Raw genomic sequence first — 14,067 nt, 5'->3', positions numbered from 1 at the left:
CCAACTACCCTCACTCCCATGATGCTAATCATGCCCAACTACCCTCACTCCCATGATGCTAATTATGATCAACTACCCTCACTCCCATGATGCTAATTATGATCAACTACCCTCACTCCCATGATGGGAATCATGCCCAACTACCCTCACTCCCATGATGGGAATCATGCCCAACTACCCTCACTCCCATGATGCTAATCATGCCCAACTACCCTCACTCCCATGATGCTAATTATGATCAACTACCCTCACTCCCATGATGGGAATCATGCCCAACTACCCTCACTCCCATGATGGGAATCATGCCCAACTACCCTCACTCCCATGATGCTAATCATGCCCAACTACCCTCACTCCCATGATGCTAATTATGATCAACTACCCTCACTCCCATGATGCTAATTATGATCAACTACCCTCACTCCCATGATGCTAATTATGATCAACTACCCTCACTCCCATGATGCTAATTATGATCAACTACCCTCACTCCCATGATGGGAATCATGCCCAACTACCCTCACTCCCATGATGCTAATTATGATCAACTACCCTCACTCCCATGATGCTAATTATGATCAACTACCCTCACTCCCATGATGCTAATTATGATCAACTACCCTCACTTCCATTATGCTAATTATGATCAACTACCCTCACTCCCATGATGGGAATCATGCCCAACTACCCTCGCTCCCATGATGGTAATCATGCCCAACTACCCTCACTCCCATGATGATAATCACTCCCAACTACCCTCACTCCCATGATAGTAATCACACACAGTACTCGCCTTTCAAGAATCTTCTCCAGCCCTCTGGAACACATTCACAATACGCAGATCATCTACATTGATCTCCCTCTAACTCTGACATTCGGAGGGCCAGAAGTACCGTCACTGTGAACCAGTCTGATAGAACAACAATACATAGAACTGTCAGAATAGATGAGCTTTCACCTACAAATGAATTATCTACACTAGCTGTTTCCAAACTCACAGAGTTACATTCTGACAGTTCAATTGTCTCTGACATCCTGTCCGCCGACTTTCTCTAAACAAATTGAAATCTGGATCTAATATGCATGTTTGTTTGTCAGTGGCATTATTTAACAAGTTTGCTCATGAAACAATACACAAATAACCTGGACAGAGGAGACACCTGTAACGACGTTTCGGTCACAATTGGCCGGACCGAAACGGTGTCTCCTATCTGCGGGTTATTTGTGGAATGTTCCAGTCGCAATATTGTCCTTTTTATTCTAAATGAGACACAATATGCGGTTTGTCACCTTTATGGGCAAGACGTTTCTCTCACCAGGGATTTCCTCAGTTCTCTATCATTTCATTATAAGAACTGATAAAATTCCTGGTCGTCGAAAAGTATTCTCAACAAAATGCCATAAATTCAGCCCGTGGCCTGGTAGGCAACGCTCTCGCTTTACACACTGAGTGCCCGTGGTTCGATTCCCGGCAAGGGTAAAAACATCGGAAGTGTTTCCTTACACCTGGTGTCCCGTTCACCTAGCAAGCAAGTAGGTACCTGGGTGTTAGGTGACTGGTGTGGGTCGCATCCTGGGGAACAAGACTAAGGATCCTAGTGGGAACAAGACTAAGGATCCTAGTGGAAACAAGACAGTCAATCCCTCGATGACTTACTGCCTTTCATGGGTTATCCTGGAGGATTAACCTTCCGGGGTTAAAAATACGAACGAAATCTTTTATCTTAACCCCATAGTGCGTCGTGTTAACATGCCACATACAGATATGCACGATATATTGGGAGGTTTCCTCTTACTGAGGCTTCCAGGTATATGATGTCCATCCAAATGGTAAACAAACGGATGGAAATATAAACACATATGCAGTATAAAGTGATCCTTTATTGACAACGTTTCGCCCACACAGTGGGCTTTTTCAAGTCATAAACAGATCTACCTGGGTAGAAGGTACGAGAGTATTTATAGTCAGGTTGAGAATGCTTCATGTGATGTTCTACCGAGTGGGGTTAAAGAGTCTAAAATCTTGGAAGAAAGATTGGATAAGTATATGAGTAGACCTTCTGCAGTGTTCCTCCATTCATATGTTCTTATGTGGGATAGTGATGAAGAAGTTTCTTGGCGAGTGGTTGAGCTGTTATAGAAGCCGTTGTTCTGGTTGAAGTTGTCGGATATAGAGATAAGCGATGATTCCAGGATTCTTCGGTATTGAGTGTTGTCTTCTGTGGCGATAAGTCTTGAGTTTCTGTAGTTGATTAAATGGTTGTGTGAATTATGGTGTTGTACACAGGCATTCCTTGGATCGTCAGACCTGCTTGCGTATTGGTGTTCTGAAATACGTGTTTGGAGGTCTCTTGATGTTTCGCCCACGTATAATTTGCTGCAGTCATTATAAGGGATTATGTATACCCCTGCAGAGGATGGAAGCTTGTCCTGTTTATTACTGGTAATGTCCTTGATGGTCGTGGTTGTGGAGGTAGATACTTGGAATAAGATATTGTTAAAGATGTTGGAAACGTGTTTGGCAATGGAGTTAGTGGGGAGGACTATGTATCTCTTCCCGGCAGTGTCTTTGGATGTGTTGAAGATGTTTAATGTCTGTCGTCCGCAGTCTCTGATGAAGTGACGAGGATAGTGAAGTTTGGAAAATACTTGTTCAATTATAGTGCATTCTTCCTCAAGGAACTCATTGCTGAAGATTCAGAGTGCGCGCAGAAAAAAGCCGATAGTTACACCACGTTTAGTTTTGGTGTCGGTATTCTATACCATTTATTTCCATGGTAAACAAACATTCGGCATCAAAAATGCTAAATATAGTTGTTAATCAAATTTAAGAACATTATAAATGGTATAAATCTTCATAACGAGGCAGGAGAGTAAAAACAAAAATATGGTGGAACAGAAATAAGGATGGAAGGTGAAAATTTCTGATATAAGGCGAAATAGTGACAATATAACCAAGAGGGAAAGTGAATCGTTATATGGTGGTGCTGGAGTAATTTACAGTGAAGTTCTCAGTGTTTCATTATAACCAGGTAGTGCACCAACATGTTGATTACTGTGTTGTGATCAAGTTATTCATACCAGTGTGGGGAGGGAACCGCAGCTGTGCCCACACTATGTACAGAGGTGTGCACACTAGTGTACCTCTTGCCTCAGTCATAGAAGCATCTCCCTCTCTCTTTCTCTCTCTCTCGGTCCTTCCTTCGTTTAGCAGTAACAAGAGTCGTCCTTCGTAAGTTTCTAATATATAAATATTCAAAGAAATATATTTTTATGTTTGTAACTACAAATATTTATTGTACACGAGACTCATGTTCTCTAGTTAAGCGTCAAGGATGCATCCTAGTAGGCTATTTTACATGATGTTGACTCATGTTCTCTAGATAGCGTCAAGGATGCATCCTAGTAGGCTATTTTACATGATGTAGACTCATGTTCTCTAGTTAAGTGTTAAGGATACATCCTAGTAGGCTATTTTACATGATGTTGACTCATGTTCTCTAGTTAAGTGTTAAGGATGCATCCTAGTAGGCTATTTTACATGATGTTGACTCATGTTCTCTAGTTAAGTGTTAAGGATGCATCCTAGTAGGCTATCTTACATGATATAGACTCATGTTGCCATGCAGCATTATGTGTACAGAACCTAGGATAACAAAGTCTGAGTGACTTATTTCCACTGGGGTTCTTTAATGGCGTGTCTCCTGGCTCGGTTGGGTTGTTCGTATATTGATAAATTAGACACGTGAGTAACACTTGCGTATCTTTATTATGGAAACATTTCGCCACACAGTGAAGCCACAGTATACTAATAATATCTTTTATTTCTACAAGTACATGTACAAGGTATACAGACCGTATATAGAAAGCCGCTTGTTATGCAGAGCATTTCCCGCAAATTAGTTAAGTTTTGTCCCAGGATACGACCCACACCAGTCCACTAACACCCAGATACCCATTATTACTGATGGGGAACACAGACAACCGGAGTAAGGAAACATGCGCAATGTTTCCTCCCTTTGCCGGGAATCGAACCCAGGCTCTCGCTGTGTGAAGCGAGAGATTTTCCCACCAGGCCACGGAGTTTTGTAAGATAGCTGACTGTACAGAAGTGTAACAGAGTATGTCAAAAGAACTGACAACTGAAGGAAAACTGATTTTACTAAAGGAACCATTGTTCATGTTACATCAAATGTAAACAATGATTTTTTTCGGCCTACACAGGCATCCACAGCAAACAAATGACCATATTCACACTGACTTAACTCCCAGAGAAATCATCAAAATTATACAAATTAGAAATATATCTTGAGTGTGAATATAACCTGAAGTAAAGACCCCAAACCTTACATGCAGGGTGGCCATACACACCCAAATGCTGTGTGTATTACATACAATATACTAACAACTCATATTCTGTACATAGCCCTACTATCTTCAAGTTATGTCCTGGAATTTGTATTGATAAAGCCACTGGATGGCGAAACGTCTACAATAAAGATACCCAGATGTTGCACATGTGTCTTAATTTCATCTTGTCGGTATTGTATACAATTCTTGTACAACTACATACAAACAACTATGTAAATAAGGGGAAACTCTACAAGTATCTTCACCAAGTGCCAGATCAACCAGGCTGTGATGGATATGTGGGCCAGCGGGCCATCACGAGCAACAGCCCGGTTGACCAGACAAGAATCACACGAACCGGGCCCATATCCGGGCTCCGGGCGTAGAAAAGCTCTCGCAACTCATCAAAGGTATACATCGGGAAGACTCATAAACGAATCGCGTTCTCGATTAATGCCATAAACATCATTTCGTATTTAATTTACAAATCAAAATTATTTTCACAATGAATCAAGTCCGTGTAGTCTCGCACTAGAACTTTCCTCAACAAATTTTTTATCCATTGATTGATACATAACTGAAATAGCGAGTTAAAAGGCAAATTTATAATTTTGTACCAAAAACAACTTATGTCCATGAATGGTACACAATACCGACAACATGAAAATTAGACACATCTGCAACATCTGGGTATCTTTATTGTAGACGTTTCGCCAAGCAGCGAAACGTCTACAATAAAGATACCCAGATGTTGCTCATGTGTCTAATTTTTATCAAAAATAACTTATCAGTATAAACAAGCACCTAATTCTTTTTTTTAATCGGGAGGGAGGGAAGACCTCGGTCAATAAACCATAATCTCCAGCGAACGAATAATTTAAGACTCACATCAGGATAAATTTTCATATCTTTCCTGACATAAAATACTATATTCTTTTCCGAATCTCCCAGAAACATTGTGCCTTTAGGGAAAAAATATCAGAGAAAATTTCCAAATCATAAAAATTACAATATACTGTACGTGTGTAGCTCTGGCCAGTACTTTATTACAAGCAGATAAATAAATGTTTATTTGTTTGTAAAGGTTATAATATGTAATTACAATTTTGGTTTGTTAAGTAGAAAGAAGCCACTATCATGCCGGGGCTTGGTTTACTTGATTACAATCACATATACCTCACTTGAGTGTCTTCATTGTTTACATTTCTCGCTTGCTTGGAAGATTTCTTCAGTCGAACACACAGATATCTTAAATACTGGAGACAGGTAAATATTTACCTCTTCAATGCCTTTGGTGTCTCCAATATTTAAATTACCTCTGTATTGACAAAATAATAATAATAATAATAATAATAATAATAATAATAATAATAATCAAATAGCTTCAGGAAGAAATCCAAATGTCGACGAAGAAAGGGAGTAATTTCATGCACTGGCCAGGGAGGTATACCATCTTTTAGGAGTGAAGAAGAGCAGAATGTAAGTGTGGTGGAGGTGCGTGAGGCATTACGTAGAATGAAAGGGATTAAAGCAGCTGGAACTGACGGGATCATGACAGAAATGTTAAAAGCAGGGGGGGGGAATATAGTGTTGGAGTGGTTGGTATAATTGTTTAATAAATGTATGAAAGAGGTGAAGGTACCTAGGGATTGGCAGAGAGCATGTATAGCCCCTTTATATAAAGGGAAGGGGGACAAAAGAGATTGTAAAAATTATAGAGGAATAAGTTTACTGAGTATACCAAGAAAAGTGTACGGTAGGGTTATTACTGAGAGAATTAGAGGTAAGACAGAATGTAGGACTGCGGATGAGCAAGGAGGTTTCAGAGTGGGTAGGGGTTTGTGTAGATCAAGTGTTTACATTGAAACATATATGTGAACAGTATTTAAATAAAGGTAGGGAAGTTTTTATTGCATTTATGGATTTAGAAAAGGCATATCATAGAGTGGATAGGGGAGCAATGTGGCAGATGTTGCAAGTGTATGGAATAGGTGGTAAGTTACTAAATGCTGTAAATATTTTTTATGAGGATAGTGAGGCTCAGGTTAGGGTGTGTAGAAGAGAGGGAGAATACTTCCCGGTAAAAGTAGATCTTAGACAGGGATGTGTACTGTCACCATGGTTGTTTAATATATTTATAGATGGGGTTGTAAAAGAAGTAAATGCTAGGGTGTTCTGGAGAGGGGTGGGATTAAATTATGGGGAATTAAATACAAAATGGGAGTTGACACAGTTGCTTTTTGCTGATGATACTGTGCTTATGGGAGATTCTAAAGAAAAATTGCAAAGGTTAGTGGACGAGTTTGGGAGAGTGTGTAAAGGTTGAAAGTGAACATAGAAAAGAGTAACGGGATGAGGGTATCAAATGATTTAAAGAAAAATTGGATATCAAATTGGAGAGGAGGAGGATGGAAGAAGTGAATGTTTTCAGATATTTGGGAGCTGACGTGTCGGTGGATGGATGTATGAAGGATGAGGTTAATCACAGAACTGAAGGAAAAAAGGCGAGTGGTGCATTGAGGTATATGTGGAGACAAAAAACGTTATCTTTGGAGGCAAAGAAGGGAATGTATGAAAGTATAATGGTACCAACACTCTTATATGGGTGTGAAGCTTGGGTTGTAAATGCTGCAGCGAGGAGACGGTTGGAGGCAGTGGAGATGTCCTGTCTAAGGGCAATGTGTGGTGTAAATATTATGCAGAAAATTGGGAATGTGGAAACTAGAAGGTGTGGAGTTAATAAAAGTATTAGTCAGAGGGCTGAAGAGGGGTTGTTGAGGTGGTTTGGTCATTTAGAGGGAATGGATCAAAGTAGAATGACATGGAGAGCGTATAAATCTGTAGGGGAAGGAAGGCGGGGTAGGGGTTGTCCTCGAAAAGGTTGGCGGGAGGGGGTAAAGAAGGTTTTGTGGGCGAGGGGCCTGGACTTCCAGCAGGCGTGCGTGAGCGTGTTAGATAGGAGTGAATGGAGACGAATGGTATTTGGGACCTGACGATCTGTTGGAGTGTGAGCAGGGTAATATTTAGTGAAGGGATTCAGGAAAACCGGTTATTTTTATATAGCCGGACTAGAGTCCTGGAAATGGGAAGTACAGTACCTGCACTTTAAAGGAGGGATTTGGGATATTGGCAGTTTGGAGGGATATGTTGTGTATATTTATACGTATATGCTTCTAAACTGTTGTATTCTGAGCACCTCTGCAAAAACAGTGATTATGTGTGAGTGAGGTGAAAGTGTTGAATGATGAAAGTATTTTCCTTTTGGGGATTTTCTTTCTTTTTGGGTCACCCTGCCTAGGTGGGAGACGGCCGACTTGATTTATATATATATATATATATATATATATATATATATATATATATATATATATATATATATATATATATATATATATAATGTCACGCCGAATAGGTAAAACTTATATATACGTATGTGTGTGTGTGTGTGTGTGTGTGTGTACTCACCTAATTGTGGTTGCAGGGGTGGAGATACAGCTCCTGGCCCCGCCTCTTCACTGATCGCTACTAGATCCTTTCTCTCTCTCTGCTTCCAGAGCTTTGTCATACCTCGTCTTAAAGCTATGCATGGTTCTTGCCTCCACTACATCATTTGTTAGGCTATTCCACTTCCTGACGACTTTATGACTGAAGAAATACTTCCTAACATCCCTATGACTCGTCTGAGTCTTCAGCTTCCAATTGTGACCCCTTGTTTCTGTGTCCCATCTCTGGAACAACCTGTCTCTGTCTACCTTATTTATTCCACGCAGTATTTTGTATTTCGTTATCATGTCTCCCCTGACCCGCCTGTCCTCCAATGTCGTCAGTCCGATTTCCCTCAACCTTTCTTCGTAGGACATACCCCTGAGCTCCGGAACTAGCATTGGTGTGTGTGTGTGTGTGTGTGTGTGTGTGTGTGTGTGTGTGTGTGTGTGCATGTATATATACACACGAGAAAAATATTTATATTTCCTCCTGAAGCTATCTGAATATTCCACTTTCCTTACCCATATACATAAAATAAAGAAATGGACCAATGGACCAACTATTACTTAACTGTAATACATTTGTTTTCAAGATGTTAGTCTCAGCCCCATCCATTCCCATTATTTTACGTCTTTCATCCTGTCCACCACCTTACTTCCTCCACACTCACTCCAGGATCCTCTCAACTAATCCTATTCCTCCCTGCTTCAGGTATAGATATAAGGTTTGTCAGGAAACAAGACAAGTGTTACCTGACACGGTCTTAGTCATATGATGACCCACAGTTGGAGCTTTTGGTCATCTGACCAAGGCCTTCCGCTGACTCACCAGTTCACCTCATTAAAAATCATCGTTATGATTATAATCATTAAAGTGTAAATGCTCCAGGTATAACATCACGTCCTCCTCTCTACCCATTACCTTAATCTTACCATACATGTTTACACCTTTACAAGTTAGGTTTCAGTTACTTTCTTACTATATTTATCTCTCTTCTTTAACACCTTATTCTTACTGATACCCTAATTTGCTCTTGTTTTATTTTCTTTCACTGTTCTTTTAAGAACTCTCTTTTCACTGAATACTTTACCTTCCTAATGTTATTTTACATTGTCGAAAATTTCTATGGTAACTCCCTCTCTTACCCTCCCGTTTATGCTTCACTATTCCAGCAATCTTTCCCTTCCTGTAAGACCACTCCTCTACACACTCTAGCAATGCATTCCTAAGTCCTCATTACTTATGTTACCTCAACCTGTTTTTCTCCCTGAAGTTTACCGTATATATCACAAGCCACAGTTTAGGCATAGTGAATAAAAATTCACTCCCCCTTTCTCTTATTGACGTGTATATCCAGAAGACAATTCTTAAAATTATGATATATATATATATATATATATATATATATATATATATATATATATATATATATATATATATATATATATATATATATGCAAAACAACCACTGTGAAAGAATAGAGAAGTTCCAAGCGCTTTCGTGACTACTCACATTATCAAGGAACGATAAAAGTAAAGCATCAAAGGAAGTTATATAAAAGGGTAGCACACACCTCACTATCAGATCCCACAACAACGAAACACCTGACGCGAGACAGCAGGCCCGCCGGCCGAACTAGACAGGTCCTTCATACAACCCACCAACAAACTAATCTACCCAAGAAATAAGAAATTAAAAAAAATATTATTTGTCCAATGTATTATTAAATTCTTCCCAAATTCTATTAATTATAAATGGATCTAATTTATATAAACCAAAGGAAATATTCATATTATTGTCAAAGCTGCTTTTTATGAAACAAGATTCAATTATATTCCTGTCGACCATGGACTTGCTTGATACTACTTTCTCAACTTTTTGAAAATCAATTGAATGGTTAAAATCTCTTACATGAATAAATAGAGCATTGGAATCTTGTCCAGTTCTAATGCTATATTTATGTTGTTTTAATCTTAGTTCGAGATTTTTACCAGTTTGACCGTAATAAACTTTATCGCAAATTTTACAAGGAATCTTATAGACACATCCATCAGCATTTTGGGGGGAATTCTTTATCAAAAGTTTTTTTTACTGTATCAAGATTTTTGAATACAACTTTAATATTAAAAGTCTTAAGAGAAGGCATATCAACCAAGTTTTCATGGTAAGGGAGAACCAACATATTTTTAGTTGAATAAGGCTGGTTGTCCCTTTTTGGATTGTAAAAAGTATTTCTAGCAATTTCTAGCAACCTACAAATAACTGTTCATATGTCCACTATTATTCTTCCCATCAAGATAGAGTTAAACTGTCTGTTTTCTCATCAATGTTTTTGAGAGCTTTACGAATTTGTAGTCCTGAGTTCATAGATGAGAAAATATCTAAAATTTATGAAATAGGTAATGATTTGAAATACCCAAGAAATGTAATTGATAAATCTTTTAAAATTGCTAGAAATGCTTTTTACAATCCAAAAAAGGACAACCAGCCTTATTCAACTAAAAATATGTTGGTTCTCCCTTACCATGAAAACTTGGTTGATATGCCTTCTCTTCTTAAGACTTTTAATATTAAAGTTGTATTAAAAAATCTTGATACAGTAAAAAAAGCTTTTGATAAAGAATTCCCCCCAAAATGCTGATGGATGTGTCCATAAGATTCCTTGTAAAATTTGCGATAAAGTTTATTATGGTCAAACTGGTAAAAATCTCGAACTAAGATTAAAACAACATAAATATAGCATTAGAACTGGACAAGATTCCAATGCTCTATTCATTCATGTGAGAGACTTTAACCATCCAATTGATTTTCAAAAAGTTGAGAAAGTAGTATCAAGCAAGTCCATGGTCGACAGGAATATAATTGAATCTTGTTTCATAAAAAGCAGCTTTGACAATAATATGAATATTTCTTTTGGTTTATATAAATTAGATCCATTTATAATTAATAGAATTTGGGAAGAATTTAATAATACATTGGACAAATAATAATTTTTTAAATTTCTTATTTCTTGGGTAGAATAGTTTGTTGGTGGGTTGTATGAAGGACTTGTCTAGTTCGGCCGGCGGGCCTGCTGTCTCGCGTCAGGTGTTTCGTTGTTGTGGGATCTGATAGTGAGGTGTGGGCTACCCCTTTATATACCTTCCTTTGATGCTTTACTTTCATTGTTCCTTGATAATGTGAGTAGTCACGAAAGCGCTTGGAACTTCTCTATTCTTTCACAGTGGTTGTTTTGCATATTCTGAAATCACCTGTTTACTGTGATCTTATTGCATATATATATATATATATATATATATATATATATATATATATATATATATATATATATATATATATATATATGTAACACCCCTCTGAAGGAGGGGTGTTAATGTTGCAGTTTAAAAACTGTAGTGTAAAGCACCCTTCTGGCAAGACAGTGATGGAGTGAATGATGGTGAAAGTTTTTCTTTTTCGGGCCACCCTGCCTTGGTGGGAATCGGCCAGTGTGATAATATATATATATATATATATATATATATATATATATATATATATATATATATATATATATATATATATATATATATATATATTCAAGTCTCCTTCGACCAGAGATTAGTGTTTGTGAAAATTTCGCCTGTTCTGCGATATATATATATATATATATATATATATATATATATATATATATATATATATATATATATATATATATATTATATATATATATATATATATATATATATATATATAATATATATATATATATATATATATATAATATATATATATATATAATATATATATATATATATATATATATATATTATATATATATATATATATATATATATATATAATATATATATATATATATATAATATATATATATATATATATATATATATATATATATATATATATATATATATACCATTTTTTAAAGGCACCTGTCGATAGACAATTGGCCTGTTGTTTGTAGTCAGTGGTGTGTGTGTGTGTGTGTCGTACAAAACACCTACACAAGTAACAGGTGCAGGCTTAAAACACAGGTGTGGTGTCAGCCAGGTGTAGTGACAACCGCCTGTATACTTTTATCTTTGGTTTAGACAGACACGTAAGCAAACACTATAACATATTTATTAGAAAACGTTTCGGTCCTGGGACCTTGATCACTTCTAACATACAGAGGTAGAAAGACATTACATATATAGGCGGAGAGTGAGATGTGACGCACGTGACCTGAGGAATGTCATAAGAACATAAGAATGGAGGAACACTGCAGAAGGCCTACTGGCCCATGCGAGGCAGGTCCTTATCAAAACAACCTCTGCCTATGATGAGGACGGGTAGACGATGAAATCATGTGACTCCTGTGTTGTTGGGTTGGTGGTGCTTAAGTATCATGTATGCCAATGTTTTTGAAATTTTGTAGTTTCCAGTGTTGCGTTCTATAGTGTCGGTGACGGCGATTAGTGAGGCTTCTAGGCACCGTCGGTGCCTAGAAGACAGTCCTTAATCTACACAGAAGTAGATGTTTTTTTTTAACTTCAGATAGCAGAGGTCTTGAAAATCCTATATCAAGGTTGTCTGCGCTTTCCATGTTTTTCCAAGTACTTCCCGTGTGCCTGGACAGCATAATAACAATTTGTAAATCACCGCTTTAGTTTCCAAGTGCCGTGGTTATTTACGTTCCTCGGTAATGCATCCACTATATCTAAGACAACATCTCTTATTCAAAACATATTTACTACTATTACTGCTATTTCCACGTCCACTACCACTACAAACGGCTCCTACTTCTACTACTGCCCTTGCTTCTCCTGCTGCCGCTGCTACTATTGTTACAACTACTACTGTCACTCTTCTTCCCCTGCCAACTACCTTATGCCTTTAGGCCTTCTTAACTTTTCACACCCGAGTTGTGATTTGACAATGGTCCAGGAGACACCAAAGCATCATCACAAGGTCATCCTAGCTGCGAATTTTACTGTAACATCTTCAAGCACTCTGGTGTCCTCAGAATTTATCTGCCAACCTACTGTAATATCATCTTAGTTACGTCGCTGTTTATTCCAAAAATCAAATTCGGCTGCAAAATCAGTAACCTGAATTTCAATGTGAGAATTTTCTCTGACTTAATATTCTGCTGTCTTCTGCATTGGCAGGTTAGGCTATATTTGGCAAGACCTAACAATCTGTCACAGGTACATTTCCATAGGTACTTGACCTGGTGTGTGTGTGTGTGTGTGTGTGTGTGTGTGTGTGTGTGTGTGTGTGTGTGTGTGTGTGTGTGTGTGTGTGACACGTGTATCACACAAGTGTAACTCTCGGGACACGCGTACAAACACAGCAATCGTGACAGAAAATAATTATGGATTCGTATACATGTAAAGAAATGGATACATATATATGTAAGGAAATGGATACATAAGTGTTAAGAAATACACATATGTGTAAAGAAATGGATACATGTGTTAAATACACATATGTGTCAAGAAATGGATACATATTCGTTAAGAAATACATATGTGTAAAGAAGTGGATACATATGTGTTAAGAAATACACATATGTGTAAAGAAGTAGATACATATATGTGTTAAGAAATAGATACATATATGTGTTAAGAAAACACATAAAAATGTGATCTCAAATATATATAATCTTTTTACTTACTTTTAACGAACTTTTTACGTATTTTTAAGGAACTTTTTACGCATTTTACGAATTTTCACTTATTTTTAATGAACTTTTTATGTATTTTTACGAACTTTTTTACGCATTTTTAACGAACTTTTTATGTATTTTTTGGCGCATTCTACATTTTGGACGTTTCGCCATCCAGTGGCTGGCTGGATGGCGAAACGTCTACGATGGTGATGCCCGGGTGTTGCGCATGTGTCTTAATTTCATATTGTCGGTATTATATACCATTCTTGTACTACTACTACTACTACTACTACTACTACCGCCACCTCTTCCTGCCTATATATAGCCGTCCTGCTCCACTTCTGGTTAGTGTGACTTAGTAAATGGTCCAAGTCGGACCGAAACGTCGTCGTAAGCTTCTCTCTTTTATGTGCGGGTTATTTGTGTAGCGTTCCAGTCACGGTATTGTGCCTTTTGTTATTTACGTCATAAAGTTTTCTGCGTATATAATTATACACTCCTATAGCTGTGTCGTTATATAATTATACACTCCTATAGCTGTGTCGTTATATAATTATACACTCCTATAGCTGTG

General features: G+C 37.6%; 1 protein-coding gene across 3 annotated transcripts in view; it reads left to right on the top strand.

Annotated features, from left to right (window-relative positions):
- Positions 1–3,094: 3,094 nt before the first annotated feature.
- Positions 3,095–14,067, top strand: part of LOC128700882 (galactoside alpha-(1,2)-fucosyltransferase 2-like) — a 32,523-nt gene continuing 21,550 nt past the window's right edge. For 2 of the 3 annotated variants that reach the window (XM_053794355.2, XM_053794353.2), the window contains exon 1: positions 3,095–3,232. Coding sequence is in view for 1 of the 3 variants with exons in the window: in XM_053794353.2 (XP_053650328.1) it covers positions 3,117–3,232 (116 nt within the window). In the remaining 2 variants the exon portion in view is untranslated. Of the gene's footprint in view, positions 3,233–13,865; positions 13,935–14,067 lie in introns of those variants that run through there. The other variant, XM_053794354.2, reaches the window with a different exon arrangement.

The sequence above is a fragment of the Cherax quadricarinatus genome, chromosome 94 (genome assembly GCF_038502225.1).
Source record: "Cherax quadricarinatus isolate ZL_2023a chromosome 94, ASM3850222v1, whole genome shotgun sequence".
Taxonomy (NCBI): domain Eukaryota; kingdom Metazoa; phylum Arthropoda; class Malacostraca; order Decapoda; family Parastacidae; genus Cherax; species Cherax quadricarinatus.
Note: the sequence above shows the minus strand (reverse complement) of the source record. Positions and strands in the feature narration are given on the sequence as shown.